This window comes from Tamandua tetradactyla, chromosome 9 (assembly GCF_023851605.1).
Source record: "Tamandua tetradactyla isolate mTamTet1 chromosome 9, mTamTet1.pri, whole genome shotgun sequence".
NCBI lineage: Eukaryota > Metazoa > Chordata > Mammalia > Pilosa > Myrmecophagidae > Tamandua > Tamandua tetradactyla.
This window is the reverse complement of record NC_135335.1, coordinates 9,999,792-10,018,705: the sequence shown is the minus strand read 5'-3', so window position 1 is coordinate 10,018,705 and position 18,914 is coordinate 9,999,792. Positions and strand designations below refer to the sequence as shown.

Genomic DNA, 18,914 nt, shown 5'->3' with positions numbered 1-18,914 from the left:
AGTTTCCTTGTGTAAGCGGGGACCCTGGCATCTGCTCTCGGGGGCTTTGTGAGGATTAAGCGAGTTAATCCACGTCCGCAGCTTGGAAGAGGGCCTGGACAGAGCGCCAGCGCTGCGGGCTGGGGTTGGGCCTCTGGGTTCTGCACGTGGAAATATCCTCCTCAGCAGCAGGGAGGGCCCAGCTCTGCCTGCAACTCTGAGCAGCTCGACGCGGCCGTGGGGGTCGCTTGGTACCCAAGGCTGGCCCCCAGGAAGCCAAGGGGCACCGGGTCTCTGGCCTCACCTGCGGGGTCCAGGACGTGCCCTGCCTCCTGGGGGCGCCTGGTCTGGGGCAGCAGCAGTCGTGGTGAAGCACCAGTCACAGCAGGTGGGGGGAGTGGAGCTCAGAGAGACCGAGCCACGTCTCCAGGTCACCTGGGAGGACCAGAGCTGAACCCCCACCCCGACGGCCCAGAGACCAGCCGCCGTCCCGGAGCATGGCATCTCCCACGTGTAGTCCCAGTGCCCCGAGTGTACACATAGTGCCACAAGTGTGACCCCTAGTGCCCCGTGTGTACACCCCAGTGCTCCACGTGTGCCCCCCAGTGCCCCGAGTGTACCCCATAGTGTCATGCATGTATCCCTAGAGCTCGAGTGTGCCCTCTAGTGCCCTCAGTGTAACCACTAGTGCCCTGTGTGTATCTCCTAGTGCCCCGCGTGTACACCCTAATGTCCCGTGTGTACACCTTAGTGCCCCGACTGTACACCCTAGTGCCACAAGTGTGACCCCTAGTGCCCAGTGTGTACACCCCAGTGCTCCATGTGTGCCCCCCAGTTCCCCGAATGTACCCCCTATTGCCCTGCGTGTATCCCCCAGAACTCGAGTGTGCCCTCGAGCGCCCTGACTGTAACCCCTAGTGCCCACATGCATTCCCTAGTGCCCTGCGTGTACCCTCTAGTGCCCCAAATGTACACCCTAGTGCCGCGAGTGTGACCCCTAGTGCCCCATGTGTAGACACCAGTGCTCCACGTGTGCCCCCCAGTGCCCCGCGTGTACCCCCTAGTGCCCCGCGTGTACCCCCTAGTGCCCCACGTGTGCCCCCCAGTGCCCCGCGTGTACCCCCTAGTGCCCCGCGTGGATCGCCTAGTGCCCCACGTGTATCCCCTAGTGCCCCGCGTGTATCCCCAGAGCTCAGAGGAGGCTCTGCGGGCACCAGAACGCTCTTCCCTCCGGGCAGGGTTGGACGGAAGCCGATGCTGAGCTGGTGCTGCCTGCAGGTGGCCGTGGTCAGCACGGCCGTGAGCTTCTCCCCGAACTTCCCCGTCTACTGCGCGCTCCGATGTATTGAAGCTGTTGCCATCTCTGGCCTCTCCATAATCACAAGTGTGCTCTGTGAGTCTCTCCCTCGGCTGCTCCCACGTGGGGGTCGCGGGGCTGGGGGGTGGCCCTCACTGCATGGCCTCCCCACCTTCCAGTGGTAGAGTGGACCACCACCAGCAGGAGGGCTGTCGCCATAGCAACACAGGGATGCTGCTTCGCCGCGGGGAACGTGGTCCTGGCCGGCCTGGCCTTCGCCCTGCGGGACTGGCACGCCCTCCAGATGGCCGTGGCGCTGCCCTACTTTGCTCTCTTCCTGGCATCCTGGTGGGCACAGTCGGGAGTCTTTCTCCTTGGGGTGAACGCTGCAACCCAGGAAGGGGCCCAGAGTGGAGAGGGAGACTCTCACTCACCACCCTAGCTGGCCCCCAGGTCCTCAGACTCTGGGAGGCAAGAAGAGAGAGGGGCTGAGCTGGGCCCTCGCTTGGCTGTGAGAAATGGCCCCAGAATCAAGGAGAGGTGGCGCCTCTAGGACACCCCATGCCCAGCAGCCCATTTCCTGACTGTAAGAGGACTGGGTGCACAGGCTCCCAGTACCCAGGGCAGCCAGGTGGGCTGGCACAGGGAAGCAGAGGGCAGTCAGGCCCTGGAGCTCGTCTTTATTCCCAAGCCACCATCTCCCACCTGGCATTTGCAGCAAAGTGGGAGAGGCACCTGCATTCTCCGTTCCCTCTGCAGCTGGAGGCTCCGCTGCCCACCACCCTCCCCGACCCAGGGGAGTCACAGTAGACACCAAAACAACCAGGACCCAGCCCAGCTCCTGCTCCTTCTACAGGTGGCTGCCAGAATCCGCCCAATGGCTCATTATTACAGGCAAACCAGACCAAGGGCTGCGGGCACTCAGAAAGGTGGCCAGGATAAATGGTCACAAGGACGCCAAAAACACGCTGACCATGGAGGTGAGACACTGCCATGTGGGACCTGGAGGGTGAGACCCGGCCCAGGCAAGGACATCCATGGATGCATTTTCTGTACTATCACCACCACCTCCATGACCCACTCTAGCATCACCTCCATCTAGCTGCCAATAGCGTCGCCAAAACCAATAGTAGCATCTCTACAAAACATCAGCACCACCATAGTCACCTCCACCATCACTACCTCTACACAAACACCACCATCACCAACAGCATCACCATCTCTACATAAACTCCACAATCACAGCCATCACCACCACCATCACCTCCACCATCAACTCCACCATCACCACCATTGGCACCTCCACCATCACCTCCACCATCACCACGGCCATCAGCTCCACCATCAACACCAACACCTCCACCATCACCTCCACCATCACCTTCACCATCAACTCCACCATCACCACCATTGGCACCTCCACCATCACCATGACCATCACCTCCACCATCACCTCCACCATCAACACCAACACCTCCACCATCACCTCCACCATCACCTCCACCATCACCACCATCACCTCCACCATCATCACCATTGGCACCTCCACTATCATCTCCACCATCACCACCATCACCTCCACCATCACCTCCACCATCACCACCATTGGCACCTCCACTATCACCTCCACCATCACCACCATCACCTCCACCATCACCACCATCACCTCCACCATCACCACCACTGGCACCTCCACCACCAGTCACCACATATCACAGTACCCACACCAACACTACCACCACCCACATCACCAGAACAGAGCTGAGTCCAGTGTAGGCAGGGCCCAGAGGCAGGGGGCAGTGCTCCACTGAGCACTGGAGAGGACTGCATAGGAAACTTGGGAGCAGCAAGGAGCCTGACTGGGCAAGAAAGAGGGTGTTTGGGCTTTGCAGGGTGGCGGTCAAGGGCACCATCCCGCAGCCCCCAGCACGGACACTCCCTCTTTGGCTCCAGGGAGGTGGGGCAGCTCTGCAGAAGAGAGCTCAGCCACGAGGCCAGAGAGAACCCCATCTGCATCCACCCCCACCTCTACGGGTCCAATCTCAGAGGCCAAGGCGCAGGCCAAGCTCCCCCACCTCTCTGCCTACCTGGCTGCCCCATTCACTGAACCCGTTATCTCCGGAGGTGCTGATGTCCTGCATGGAGGAGGAACTGGCCACCGCGAAGACCCGCCCGTCGGGGTTGGCGCTGTTCCGCCTGCCCCTGCTCCGCTTGAGAACCTGTAGTTTGCTGGTGGTCAGGTAAGCCATCCTAGCTCAGCCTCTCCTGGAGACAGAGTCGGGTTCCCGGACAGGGAGAGGGGGCGCCCAGGGGCAGAACAGCGTCTGCTGGCTTATGGGTGGCAGGAGCATTTCCGGCTGGTCCGAGAAGCATCCCCAGTAAGCTGGGGTCTTGGCAGGCAGGAGAGAGGTAAGTCCCCGAGGTGGGAGGAGCAGCTGGGCAGGGTCTGCGCCGCTGCGGGCTGAGCCACACCCGGGGTCTGAGTCCTCCCTGCATTTGTCCCCCGGACCCTGCCCCACCCCTAGGCCCTGCCTCGGCACCCAAGAGTGCCCCTCAAAATAAACTCAGCCCAAAGCAAAGTGTTTCCCGGCTCACTGTCAGCACGAGAACCTCACAGCACCCGGGGCTTCTGCCAGGCACAGGTCCCGTGCCTTGGGCGGTGCGTGCTCAGCCTCCTGCCCGCGAGGACGCCCTGCGGAAGGGCGAGGCTGGGCCCCAGGCTCAGCTGGATGCTTGTGGGAGTGCGGACGGATTTTAAAAGCAGGCGGGAAGAATGGCACGTTGGGGCCGCGTGTGGATCCAAATTCAGTCTCCCAACTGCAGAAATTCAGCTCCACCAGGGAGCGTCACAGGGGTCCCCCGGGAAGCAGACGCTGAGATGGAGATTAGTGAGCAGGACATTTACTGGGGATGGGGGGGATCTTGGGAGCTATGCGGGTGGGGGAGGGAAGGAGGCGCCGGGGAGACGCATGGACAGCCAGGTCCCAGCTGACCCCCGGGGGCTTGGACCTGGGGTGCCCCTTCTGGGCCCTGCCTCTGCCCAGTGGTGACGGGTCTTTGACGCCGCCCCCAAAAGCCGGGGTCACCCCAGCTGGAGCAAGGTCCCAGGAGAGACTCGGGGCAGTGCGGTCCAGCACCCCCCAGACACCCCGAACTCCTGCGACCCCCAGTCTTCCTGATACCGAGAGTGGTCAGAGACGTGCCCAGCTTCACGGCTGGTCAAGCAGGACCCGGCCCAGGAAAGAAGACCAGAGAGGGCCACGGCCAGGACAGAGGGGACAGCGCAGGGATCACAGAGACCCCCCAGTTGGTCTTGGCTCAGGGCCAGAAAGGGTCAAATCTTCTCGCTGGTCAGTGGCCAGGGAGCCTGAGGGCCAGCGCCCCAGCCCATCCTGCCTGCCCTTTCCTGGGGTGAGCCTGACCTTGGGGAGACCTTCCTGCATCCCACAACCCCACAGGCTTCCTGGGCTCTGGCCATGCCCCGCTCCACGCAGAAACTGCACCTCTCGGGACAGCCGCTGGGCTGGGGGTGCTGAAGGGTGCCCTGTCCTGTGGGGCGGGGACCCGACTTCCCGTGTTTGCCCTGCAGCTTCTCCATGTTATTCTCCTACTTCGGGCTGGCCCTGGATCTGCAGCGCCTGGGAGGCGACATCTTCATCCTCCAGGTTCTCCTCGGGGCGGTGAACTTCGTGGGCCAGACCTGTGTGCCCCTCGTGCTCCGGTGCTTGGGCCGCCGCGGGGTCATGGCCGGCGCCCTCTTCACATGCGGCTGCTCCATCCTGGCCAACACGCTGGTGCCACAAGGTGATGCAAGGGGGGCACGGGGGTGGGGGCTGCCCTGCCCACCCCGTCTCGGGAATCCCCCACCCAGTGCACCCCGTCCATTTCCCTGATGACCGAGATCCCCCAGCGAGGAGGGAACAAGCCAGGGCTTGCACAGACGCTCCAGGCTGGACTGGGAGGGAGGGTGGGGGAGGCTGGGGGACTCGGCTTCCCAGCCAGGCCCCTCTTTCCACCCACCCACTGGTGCCCCATGAAGGCCGGGTCTCCCCCAGGAAGGCTGAGCGGCAACGAGGAGGCTTCCAGAACCTGGCCTCTGAGATGCCCCAGCTGCCCCCTCCCACTCCTGGCTGGGCTCCCTCCCTGGGCCCCACACACCCAAACACCGTGATAGCGAATCCCTGGCTGAACCCCTGCCTGGGCCAGAGAAAACCTGGGGGAAACCCAAGCCCTTCACCCTGAGCCGGCCTCAGAGCGGAGCAGCCCTGGGGAGCCCTCCCGGCTGGATCCCACCCTCCCCCCTCACTCCCCCCAGATATGCAGACCCTGCGTGCAGCCTTCGCCGTACTGGGAATGGGATGTTTTACAATAAACTTCACCTGCCACATGGCCTACACATCTGAAGTCTTCCCGACTTCGCTGAGGTAGGCTGGGGCTGCGGGCCATGCCCCTGGGGGGTGGTGAGGAAAGGACACCCCCAGGAGGCCCAGTGGGGGGGGTGGGGGGAGGAAGAGAAGAGCTGGGCACCCCGAGCCACACAGAAGAGTGGGAGAGGAGACCTCCGCCGGCTGACGGGGACTGGCCAGGAGGTCCCCCTTCCTTGGCTCGCCCCTCCCCTGCCCAGACCTCCCGACTCAGAGGGCAGCGATGGCAGAAGGCGGCTAGGCATGTGTCTTGAATCCGATGCAAGCCACAGACCCTTCTGTCCAGGTGAAACCTGACATGAACCCCAAGAGAGCACCCAGGAGCCCACACCCACTTCCCAGTGCCCCCTCCCCACTCCCAAGAGTGCCCGCGTCTCCTCCTTGGAACCCAGGACTCCATGGAGCACAGATGGAAGAGCTGGGGTCTAGCATGAACTCCGTGCCCACATGTAAATAAACGTAAAATAAACGTGCATTGAATGAGTGAGACGCAAGAAGAGATGGATGTACCCAACGGAGAGGTCGGACCTGACTCCATGCTCCAGAGCCCTAGCCCAGTGCTCTTTCCACATCTTTGGGGCTCACTCACTCGCTGACTCTTTTCATCCATTTATACAATGAATATTTATTGATACTGTTGATAGTACGTGGAAAGTCCAAGCTGGGAGCTTGGTGGCCTAGCGGGAGCTTTGCGGCAAACTCCCAAATCACCCAAGAGCAGGGAGAAGGAAGTCGGCCCCAGAGAGCGCCTCATGGAAGGCACTGGATGTGCCCAGGAGGCAGAGCCCCTCTCCGGGTGGAAGACTGCATGGGCTCCCTGGGGGACGTGGCATTAGGGGCGGCCTCCAGGGGGATAAGCCCCTCAGCCAGTGCTCTCTGGCCTTGCATCCCCTGACACAGCACCTCTGGAGAGCCGTCCCATGGCAGCCGTGACATGGGCCCTCAGTCTCCCCTCTGCCTGCAGGGTGACGGCAAATGGCCTCTTGTTTTCGGCAAGCCAGGTGGGAGCTGTGCTGGGCCCCCTGATCAGGATGGCCAGAGAGGTCCTGCCCCTGCTGCCCCCCATCTCCTACAGTGTCCTCCCCATCGTGTCCAGCTTTATCATCCTGCTGTTTCTGCCTGAGACCCAGGGACTTCCTCTCCCTGACACCATACAGGACCTGGAGAAACAGTGAGTCACCCATGGCCACCTCGGGGGTGGGGCTGGGGGTTTCTCCTGAGCCAGGATACAGAGGGGCTGGGGATGGGAGTACAGGTGGGGGTCCACCCCCAATCCTGGCATAAGATGATGTCCTGGGGCAGAGGGTGCTGGAATGGGGCAGGGCTTGTCCTCCTCACAGTACTGCAGCACTCGTGGTGTTCCATGCACCGTGCCCAGGTTGGTGGCACAGAGGCCATCTGGGTTTGTGTTTCCGATACCATTTCATCTTTACACCCACCTTTTCAGGAAGGCACTTTTATTTTCCCCTTATATAGGTAGAAAAACTGAGGCTCAGAGAGAAGTGACTTCCCCAAGGTCTCACAGCCAGAAATTGATTGTGCCTGAAGCAGGAAAATGCTTTGGGTGCTGTAGCCAAGTTGCCTGGAACTGAATTCACTGTCTACTCAGGCAAATTCCTTAATCTATCTTGCCAAAACTGACACAAGAAGATATAGAAAGTTTATATCGTCTATATAGGTGTAGATGTGGTTAAATCTTCCAAAAAGAATTCCAGACCCAGACAGAGTAACATATTAACAGTAGAATTGACAGTTCTGCTCTCACTAAGATTCTTTGAGAGAGCAGAAATTAGGAACACTCTCCAACTTCATTCTCGGAAGCCAGAATCACTTCTCTATGTGTCTGCTTCCTCATTTGTAAGATGAGTGCTAAAAAAAAAAAGCAGCCCCCCTAATAGAGTTGATTTCAGGTTTAAGTGAATTGTTAAACTAAGGCACTTAAACAATGTCTGCCCCTCAGCAGAGCTCCCTAAGGGCAGCTGTCATTTCCTGGATGATGGTATGTTTCTATCCTCCCTGAGCTGGGCAGGAACTGAGGGCATGACAATAGAAATTGGAGCAGCTTTGTACTTAGTGAACTCTGAGTGTTTTATTATATCATCTTTTTAATTGATATAAGGTGCTATTATCAACCAATTTCTCAAGGAAATTGAGTGCCGTTACGGAGCCTGCCTAAGAAGTGGGGAGGCTGAGATTTAATTTATTCTTTATCTCATTAATATTTGTTGCATACCTATTCCACGCCAGGCCCCGTCCTATATTCGGGGGACCCCGACGAGAGGTGGTCGTTGCACAAAGCACCTGGCTCTAGGAACACTGCCTGCAGAGCCCTCTCCAGCTGAAGCTTCCTGGACAGGGTGCTACCTCTCCCTCAGCCTCAAAGGTGCCGTGTGGCTGAGTGGGCAGAACGACTTCAGACTTCTCAAAGCATCATTAGGAGCTGCAAGGCAAGGGAGCAATAGTTTCATCATTCGGAGGGGATGGATTCCTTAGGAAATGTCTGGTTCCCGGCCTGAAACAGGAAATGAACAAGATGAGCCTGGAACATTTTGTCTACCCAGAAAGCAGAGACCACTGTGGTTGCGTCAAAAAGAGGTTTCGGGCGGGCCGCGGTGGCTCAGCGGGCAAAGTGCTTGCCTGCTATGCCGGAGGACCTCGGTTCGATTCCCGGCCCCAGCCCATGTAACAAAAACGGAGAAACAGAATACAATAAAAAAACAAGAAAATGTTTAAAAATGTTTCCCTTTCTTCCTTCCTTCCTTCCTTCTCTCTGTCTTTCCTTAAAAAAAAAAAAAAAAAAAAAAGAGGTTTCGAAGAGGTTCCCGTGGTCACAGATGTGATAACCCCAAATGAAATCATGGATCTGAGTAGTGTCAGCAGTGTGTGCTAACATCACAAAGAGGAACTCCTAGTCATTATATGTCTCTGATGGTAAAATCCACCATACTTGTGAAATAGTGTTGCCAAAAAGCACGATTTAAAAATGACCAATTTACAAAATTTATATTTTGACGAGTGCATTTCCTAATATAACTTATGTAGACAGGTTAATTGAACACCATAAGTACGTGGAACCTTGGGTAGGACATGAGATTTTGTTGGTTTGTCCAGAGTGATGCCCCAGTAAATCCCAGAGTGATTTGAACAGTGAATAAAAAAGTATTTGCAAGACCCCTTCGGGGAATGGTGAGAAAGGGGGAAAATTCAACTTCCCCAAGTTGAATCTTGATATTCTCATAAGCAGTGCGGACAACCAAAGCTATAGGCTGAGTACCCAGTCTTGGGGTTTGTTCATATGAAACTTAACCCCACGAAGGATAGGTCAAGCCTACTTAAAATTAAACCTAAGAGTAACCCCCAAGAGAACCTCTTGTTGCTCAGATGTGGCCTCTCTCTCCAGCCAACACAACAAGCATACTCACCGCCCTCCCCTTCTCTACGTGCGACATGACTCTCAGGGGTGTGGGCCTTCCTGGCAACGTGGCACAGAAATCCTAGAATGAGCTGAGACTCAGCATCGAGGAATTGAGAAAACCTTCTTGACCAAAAGGGGGAAGAGTGAAATGAGCCAAAATAAAGTGTCAATGGCTGAGAGATTCCAAACAGAGTATCCTGGAGGTTACTCTTACACATTAAATAGATATCACCTTGTTAGTCAAGATGTAGTAGAGAGGCTGGAGGGAACTGCCTGAAAATGTGAAGCTGTGTTCCAGTAGCCGTGTTTCTTGAAGATGATTGAATAATGATATAGCTTTCACAATGTGACTGTGTGATTGTGAAAACCTTGCGTCTGATGCTCCTTTTATCTACCTTGTCAACAGATGAGTAGAACATATGGAATGCAAATAAATAATAGGGGGAACAAATGTTAAAATAAACTTAGATTGAAATGCTAGTGATCAACAAAAGGGAGGGGTAAGGGGGATGGTATGTATGAATTTTTTTCTGTTGTCTTTTTCTCTTTCTGAATTGATGCAAATGTTCTACAAAATGATCATGATGATGAATATACAACTATGTGATATTGTGAATTACTGATTATATATGTAGAACGGAATGATCATATGTTATGAATGTTTGTGTTTCTTTGTTGTCATATTTTTTAATTTAAAAATTAATTAAAAATTTTAAAAAATTTAAAATGACCAATTTTCTAGATCCATCCTTTGTATGGGGTCTATTTTTTTCACTCAGGAGACTTATAGAATCTTTTCTTTATCTTGTGTGCTGAAATTACTTGATGATGGGCCTGAAACAGGTCTTTCTCATCCATTGGTCGGGCACTTGGTGGGACATTTCAGTCTGTTGGTTCATGTCCTTCAGTTCTGAGAAGTTGTCTTGAATCATTTTGTTGATGATTTTCTTTCCTCCATTTTCTCCATTTTCTTTCTGGAGTTCCTGTCATTTGGAGTTGGGCTGGTCAGGGTGGGAAAACGGTGACTCCTAAACATGTTATGTAGTCAATATTTTTCATCAGAAAGCTTTTTCTTAGGCTCACAACATGGTCTGAGGTCAAAATGACCATACTAAGATGTTTTTCCCATGACCTTTCCATGCAGAGCTGTGCCCTGACCCGATGGGTCCCAGGGGCCCTGCTCCACCCCAGCCCTGCCTCACCCGCAAGCTCTCCTGCATCTGCCCTGCTCCACCCCACACTGGACCTGTGGCCCTTTCTGCCCTCATTGCCTCCTCTGGCTCGGTCCCAAGTCTTCCCTGGTCTGAAAGCCCCTCCCTGCTGACCAGCCACCCCTGTTTCTCCTACTCCACCCCTTCTCCGTCATTTATCCCCATGTCTGTGCTGGCACTTGCTTTCCTCCACCTCTTCCCAAAAGCATTTCAGAGACGCTTTGTATACATGTGTAAGCTGGAGTTGGTGGGTTCTCGTAGGTCATAAGCCATATCTGCATTTTATATAGGAGGAGCCTGAGGCCTGTAGAAGGGTGTGCTGGTGTGAAAGGATGTATGTCCCCTAGAAAAGCCATGTTTTAATCTAAATCCCATTTCATAAAGGCAGAATAATCCCTATTCAATACTGTATGTTTGAAACTGTCATCAGATCATCTCCCTGGAGGTGTGATTTAATCAAGAGTGGTTGTTAAACTGGATTAGGTGACGGCATGTCTCCACCCATTTGGGTGGGTCTTGGTAAATTTCTGGAGTCCTATAAGAGAGGAAACATTTTGGAGCAAAGAGATTCGGAGAGAGCAGAGAATGCTGCAGCACCATGAAGCAGAGAGTCCACGAGACAGTGACCTTTGGAGATGAAGAAGGAAAACGCCTCCCGGGAAGCTTCATGAAATCGGAAGCCAGGAGAGAAAGCTAGCAGATGACGCCGTGTTTGCCATGTGCCTTTCCAACTGAGAGAGAAACCCTGAACATCAACGGCCTTCTTGAACCAAGGTATCTTTCCCTGGATGCCTTTGATTGGACATATCTATAGACTTGTTTTAATTGGGAAATTTTCTTGGTCTTAGAACTGCAAATTAGAAACTTATTAAATTCCTCTTTTTAAAAGCCATTCTGTTTCTGGTATATTGCATTCCGGCAACTGGTAAACTAGAACAAAGGGGCAAGGCCTGGCTGGGAGCTTCCCGAGAGCAAAGAATTTGTATTTTCCAGCTCGGCATCCCCAGCATTCAGCTCAGCTTCCTACCTCCACACCCAGCCTTTGTGTGCCTGTGGGCCACGGGAGAGTGCCAGTGTGGGCAGAGGGCAATGCCTGCCCTCACACACACATGGAAAACCTGGAAAAATAATGGTGAGAGCAAACTGTCAAGCTCAGCGTCCCAGAGCACACAAAGAAAGGGAAAGCTGATCCTGGCTGCATGCTCTTAGGACTAGCCTATGATGGGGTGGGGGTGAAGGAGAGAAGCCTTCTGAAGTGAAAAGAAAATATTTAAAATTTTTATGAAACAATGTCGGAGACTGTCTTTATGACTTTGGGGGACAGGGAAGGATTCTTAAATGAAAGGAAGAAAACATTAACCTTAAAAGAAGAGATTGTTCAGTTTGATTATATTAAAATTAAGCTCATTTTAAAAGCGAGGGGTAAGGGATATGGTATGTATAATCTTTTTTTTTTCTGTTATCATTTTATTTCTTTTTCTGGTGTCTTTTTATTTATTTTTCTAAATCGATGCAAATGTTCTAAGAAATGATGAATATGCAACTATGTGATGATATTAAGAATTACTGATTATATATGTAGAATGAATATGTTCATGTTTTTGTTTGTTGTTAATTTTTTTAATTAATAAATAAATAAATAAAGCTCATTTTAATCCCAAAATACTATAAAGAAAGTAAAAAGGTAAGACATTAAGAGATGTTTTTAAAATACAACTAACAAAGTCTGTATCTAAAATATATAAAGTTCCTAACCAATAATTAAGAAAAAAGCAAACAGATATAAAAATAGGCAACAGGTATGAACAGGCATTTCACAGAAGAAGGAACACGATGGCTTATAATATGTGAAATAATAGCTGACTCCTTTGGCAATCGAGAAAAATTGCAATTAAAATGTAAATTCAAATGAAAAGAGACATCATTTTATACGTACTAGATTCACAAAATTAAGAAGTCTGATAAAAACAAGTGAATTGTGAATTCACAAAATTGTGAATCAGTGGATGGTCTTACATTGTTGGTTAGAGGGGAGAATGCCTTTGGACAACCTTTTGGCATTTTCTTATAAAGTGAACATGACCTTAAATCAGATGCTCCACGACCCAGCAATTCTACCTATAGTACAAACTCCAGAGCAGTGTTTCTGATGCTGATGCTTTTAAATTTTAATATGTTGTAATTTCGCACAATGACGAGGAATATAATTTACATAGAAATCCAGTACACTCAGCCACATGTGCTCATGGACATACCTACTTACACAAACAGACAATTGAAATGAAAGGTTCAAGGACTTATACTTACACCTACCGTGTGCTAGGTAATCTGATATTCTGTATTTTGTTCTATTTCATTTTTTAAAAACTGACCCACTGAGTTGATTTCATGATCCCACTAATGGGGTATTAAAGTAAAATCTTTCTGGATACCCCCTGGCTGATGCCTTGACTTTGGACTTCTCCTAGCCTCAAAACTGTGAGCCAACAAATTTCCACTATTTAAGCCAAGAGGAAAAAAAGCTGCCCAGAGAAGCTCTTGTACACAGCATCAGAGGACTAGATCTGAAAAGTTCATAGTGGTACTGTCAGTGATGGCAAAATACTGGAAGCAAATCAAAGTGCACCAATAAGAGAAAGGAGAAATCAGCTGAGTGTAATCACCTAGAATATTATAAAACAGTAACACCAGTTTCCATGCTACATACTTTTGAGCGGCAAGAGAAAAGTGCAGCCACCAGCCACCAATCTATTGAGTTTTGAATCACCTCTGCTGTTTAGGGACAAATGCATTCTTATTTTTATTTTCATCTGAAATGTAGCATATATTTCTTATGCCAGTTTCAGACATGATGGAGTAAACGGAACTGGATTTACCTTTGCACATTAAAACACCAAAACCTTGGACAAAACATTGACCATAGGTAGTTTTCAGAAATGGACAGCAGGCAATGCAGGACAGTGATCTCTGAGAGAAAGGAAATAAATGAGGTGAGATGTTCGGTTGTCCCAGCTGACCGCCTGGGGAGAGTTTCCAGGCTGTCCCATAAAGAAGGGATATCCCACTCAGCCTGTGGACTCGCTGATTTACTGAGACAGAGTTGAGGTTTCATGAAGACATGGAGGTGAGATTTTGCAGGACAGGACACTGGAGAAGAGAAAACTGCACAGAGCGAGAGCTCCAGAGATGTGCAGCTTCCCTTGAGTTTTCACTTGAGAACTGACCAGTGCAAGTGTGGGGAAACTACCTGAGGTGGGGAAAACAACAATTTCTAGAGCTCATCTCAGGTTTCCAAAAGCCAAGTTAGAGAAACATCAAAATAAACAGAGTATTGGATAGAATATTCCAATACTGCCTCAATAGTAGAGCAAGTTAGCCCTAGAATAACGGTTGTTCTGGTCCCACCTAGCAAAGTGTATACATAAACCTTAAAATCTAAAACTGTGCCCAAGTAGCTTAACTGTGAACCAGAACAAAGGTCAAAAATATTTAAAGGGAAAAGAGGCCTCCAGTTGGGCAGATGGTGGCATAGGATGCTACTGCAAAGAATCTTTGAACAACTAGCAAAAACAGTCAAAACCAGTTTCCTCGAAACTCTGGAAACCGCTAAAGGGTTGAAGTAATTGGGCGAGTGCTGACGCAAGAACATGAAGCTTATAAAATGGTGGCAGAAGCTCCTGGCACCCTTGTTGGTCCCGACTCGTTTCCTCCCCAGCGCAGTGTGGAGCCGACCTTCCACTGTGTGCCCTAACCCTGTCCTGCAGGCAGCAGAGTCACCCTGCACTCACTGGGGTGTCTGCATGTCAGTGTCAATCTGTTGGGTGGCTACCTTTAAACATGGACCCAGGACACTCATCCCTGGCTCGCTCTCCCAGAAATTGCCCTTCAGGCAGAAGCAGCTTGTAGACAGCTAAAGCATTGTAAGAATCAACTAGGTGTAAAGGGGGGAATTCTTAAAGCCATGTGCAAGCATAAGCCTAGGACAAAACACAGGTTCAGAAGAGACAGAGATGACCCTGTACTTTCCTTTTACCTTGGGCTTATCTTCTTGATAGGAAGGGTAAAGGCTAAAGGAGGACACCAGCTAATGTAAGGCCAATTTGCAAAAAAAAAAAAATGTGAAAGGTATTTTACATGTTGATTTATTTGTTTTTCTTAGCTCTGGCATGCAAGAAAACTTCTGTCATATCACTATAAGGATAGAAACTCAAAGAGCAGGCAGCTCAGGGACTAAATCCCAGACTTAATACATTAAAATGTACAAGTGTGCACACAAAAAATTTACACAACAAACAAACAGGAACTGATAACCCATCCAAAGGAACAAGACAGAAATTCAGAACCATCAGTGAAGAATATCAGACTTTAGACAAACCAGGAAAAAACTTTTAAAATGGATCTTCAGTATGGTTAAGAAGATAAAGGAAAACACAGAGAAAAAACTAAAGGACATCAGGAAAGTGATGAATGTACAAAAGGAGACGCTCATTAAAGGGAGAAATGTTCAAAAGGAGCAAAGCAGAAACACTGGAGGAGAAGGTCATAATAACTGAAATGAAAAATTCTTAGAGGCTTCAACAGCAGATTGGAGCTGGCAGAAGGAAGAATCAGGGAACTCAAGGTGACACTATGGAAATGACTCAGGCTGAGGAACAGAATGAAAAAAGAGAAGAGGGTCTAAAAGACCATGAGATACAACCAAGCATAATAATGTGCACCTTACGGGAATCCCAGAAGAAGAGGGAAAAGGGAAGAAGGAATATTTGAAGAGATAATGGCAGAAAGCTTTCCAAATTTAATGAAAGACAGGAATATACACATTCAAGAATCCCAACGAACTCCACAGAACATAAATTCAAAGAGAACCGTGCACAGTCACATAGTAGTCAAACTGTCAAATGCCAAGGATGAGAGTTCCAAGAAATAAAGCAATAACTTATGTGCAAGGGTGCCCCCAAAACCTTAAGAAGACTGACTGCCAATTTATCCTCAGAAATTATGGAGGCAAGAAGGCAGTGGAAGGAAATAAAGTGCTGAAAGATAACAATTACCAAATAAGAATTTTATATCTGGTGAGACTGTCTTACAAAAATGAGGGAGAGATTAAGACATTCCTAGATTAAAACATAAAAAAGGCTGAAGGAGTTTGTCACCACTGTTAGACCTGACCGACCTACAAACAATGCTACAGGGAGTTCTTCATTCTGAAAGGAAGGACACTAAACAGTGGGTTGAAGAAATATAAAGCAATAAAGACCTCCAGTAAAGGTAATGAACTCAGTAATTATAAATGCCAGTGCTTTTGTGGGGTTTTTTTTTTTTTTTTTTTTTGGTATATAACTCCACTTTTACTTTTTACAGGATACTATAAACAACTGAATAGCAGCAATTAGATAACCTAAAATACAAGTACATAAGAAGTAATTTAAAAATCTATAGTTTTGGACATACAATGTATAAAGATACACTATGTAACAGGTACCACAAAAATGGGGAGGGGGAGCAGGATGCAAGGGCAATTCAGTGGTAGAATCCTTGCCTGTCATGCGGGAGACCCAGGTTCAATTCCAAGTCCATGCACTTCCCAAAACAAATAAACAAACAAAAACCAGTGGGAAAAAAATCAACAAATGGTGCTGCAATAATGGGATACTCACAGGGAAAAATAATAATATGTGACCCTGCCATACAGCATACAAAAAATAAATAAATAAAGTAACAAAAAAAATGGGAGGAGGTGTTGTGGAGGGATATGGGAATTGCATGTGATACTATTAAAGCTAAGTTGGTATACCAAATCAAATGTGCTTATTATAGATTTAAGATGTTAAATTTAAGCCCCATAATAACCTCAATAAAAATATATGAAAAATATGTCACATGGGAAGGCACATGGTGATGCCTGCTCTTCTCTCTCCTGGTTCTGGTTTCAATGGCTCTCCCCAAAATATATGAAAAATACACTGTATTAGTTAGGGTTCTCTAGAGAGACAGAATCAACAGGGAACACTCACAAATACAAAATTTATAAAAGTGTCTCACGTGACCGCGGGACCGCAGAGTCCAAAATCTGCACAGTAGGCTGTGAAGCTGATGACTCCGATGGAGGGTCTGGACAAAATCCACAGGAGAGTCTCACCAGCCGAAATAAGAAGCGCCTGTCTCTTCTGAATCCTCCTTATAAGGCTTTCAGTGATTAGATTAAGCATGACTCATTGCAAAAGACATGCCCCTTGGCTGATTACAAATAGAATCAGCTGTGGATGCAGCTGACATGATCATGATTTAATTCTATGAAATGTCCTCATCGCAACAGACAAGCCAGCACTTGCCCAACCACCGCTTGGCCAAGTTGGCACATGAACCTGACCATGACATACACAAAAAGAAATGAGAAGGGACTCAAAATGGTACTCTACTAAAAAATCAAACAAACATGAAAGTAGACTGAGGAGTAAAAAAAGGTATAAAAGTTACAAAGACTAACAAAATGGAAGAAGAAAGTCTTACATTATTATACCAACTTGAAATGTAAATGGGTCAAACTGTACAGTCAAAAGGCAGAGATTGACAGCATAGATTTAAAAGCATGACCCAACTATGGTCTGTCTAAAAGAGACTCATCTTAAATTCAAAGATACATATAAATTGAAAGTATAAGGGTAGGGAAAATATATATACCAAATATATAAATCAGAACCAAAAGAGAGCTGGGGTAGCCATACTATCAGATGAAATAAACTTTAATTCAAACAGTGTTATCAAGAACAAAGAAGATCACTATATGCTGAATGTTTCAGTTTGCAAAAGCTGCTGGAATGTAATATACCAGAAATGGATTGGCTTTTACAAAGGGGATTTATTAGGTTACAAACTTACAGTTCTAAGGCCATGAAAATGCCCAAATTAAGGCATCAAGAGGAAGACTCCTTCTCTGAGGTAGAGCTGCTGGCATCCAGGGCCCTTCTGCACATGGAAGGCACATGGTGATGCCTGCTGGCCCTTCTCTCCTAGCTCTGGTTTCAATGGCTCTCCCCAAATATCTCTGGACATTTCCCTCTCTCATAGCTTCTCTGGGATCTCTGAGTTTCATATGCCTTTTGTCCTCTTACAGAGGACTCCAGCAAGAGGATTAAGACCCACTTTCAATGGCCTGGGTCAGGTCTCCATGGAAACAACCTAAGCTAAATGTCCCACCTACAATAGGTCTGCAACCACAGGGATGGCATAAAAGAACATAAGCTTTTCCGGGGTACATAACAGCTTCAAACTAGCACCTTGATAAAGGGGTTGATTCGACAAGGAGAAATAGCAAATGTAAATACATATATACATCTAATGGAAAAACCCCAAATTGTGAAGCAAATATTGACAGATTGGAAGGGACAAGTAGAGTCGGAGCATCAGTGGAGATATAGGGAACAGAGTGATATTCTAAACTGATTAGACCTAACAGGCATATATGGAACACTTTGCCCCACAGCAGCAGATTGCACATTCTGCTCTAGAGCATATGGATCTGTTCTGGCTTGCTAGCTGTCAGAATGGAATATACCAGAAACTTAACGGCTTTTAAAAAGGGGAATTTAATAAGTTGCTAGCTTACAGTTCTAAGGCCAAGAAAATGTCCCAATTAAAACAAGTCTATAGAAATGTCCAATCAAATGCATCCATCCAGGGAAAGATACCTTGGTTCAGGAAGGCCAATGAAGTTCAGGGTTTCTCTCTCAAGTGAGAAGGCACATGGCGAATACAGTCAGGGTTTCTCTCTCAGCTGGAAGGGCACATGGAGAACACAGCATCATCTGCTAGCTTCTTCTTCTGGCTTCCTGTTTCATGAACCTCCCCAGGAGGCGTTTTCCTTCTTCATCTCCAAAGGTTGCTGGCTGGTGGACTCTCTGCTTTGTGGTGCTGCAGCATTCTCTGTTCTCTCTGAATCTCTTATTCTCCCAAATGTTTCCTCTTTTATACGACTGCAGTAAGCCAATCAAGACCCATCCAAATGGGTGGAGACATGTCATCACCTAATCCAGTTTAACAACCACTCTTGACTAAACCATATCATTCAGAGATGATCTGATTACAGTTTGAAACATACAGTATTGAAAAAGAATTATTCTGCCATTATGAAATGGAATTTTGATTAAAACATGGCTTTTCTAGGGGTCATACATCCCTTAAAACCAGCACAGGATCATTCTCCAACAAGTCACAATAAATTGACAATATTGAAATCATACAACATATTTTCTCCAACCACAATGAAATGAAGTCAGACACCAATGACAAGACAGGAAACTAGAAAATTCACAAATATGTGGAAATTTAAAAATGCACTCTTAAACAACATCTCGTAGGAAATTAGGAAAACGAAAATGCCAATGTGGGATGCACAATGTATGGGATGCAGCAAAGGCAGTGCTGAGAGGGAAATTTATAGCTCTGAATGCTTACATTAAAAAAGAAGAAAGATGTCAAATCAGAGACGTAACTTCACAACTGGAGGCTCTAAAAGCACAAACTAAAGTGAGCAGGAGGGAAATAAAGATTAGTGTGGACATAAATTAAATAGAGAATGAAAATAATAG

General features: G+C 48.7%; 1 protein-coding gene across 1 annotated transcript in view; it reads left to right on the top strand.

Moving 5' to 3' along the window:
* LOC143645518 (solute carrier family 22 member 11-like) overlaps positions 1–18,914 on the top strand; it is a 32,609-nt gene that overhangs the window by 4,003 nt on the left and 9,692 nt on the right. Inside the window, exons 3-9 of the mRNA XM_077114830.1 lie at positions 1,218–1,372; positions 1,456–1,624; positions 2,133–2,256; positions 3,401–3,516; positions 4,866–5,080; positions 5,592–5,700; positions 6,665–6,871. Coding sequence (XP_076970945.1) covers positions 1,218–1,372; positions 1,456–1,624; positions 2,133–2,256; positions 3,401–3,516; positions 4,866–5,080; positions 5,592–5,700; positions 6,665–6,871 — 1,095 coding nt within the window. The remainder of the gene's footprint in view (positions 1–1,217; positions 1,373–1,455; positions 1,625–2,132; positions 2,257–3,400; positions 3,517–4,865; positions 5,081–5,591; positions 5,701–6,664; positions 6,872–18,914) is intronic.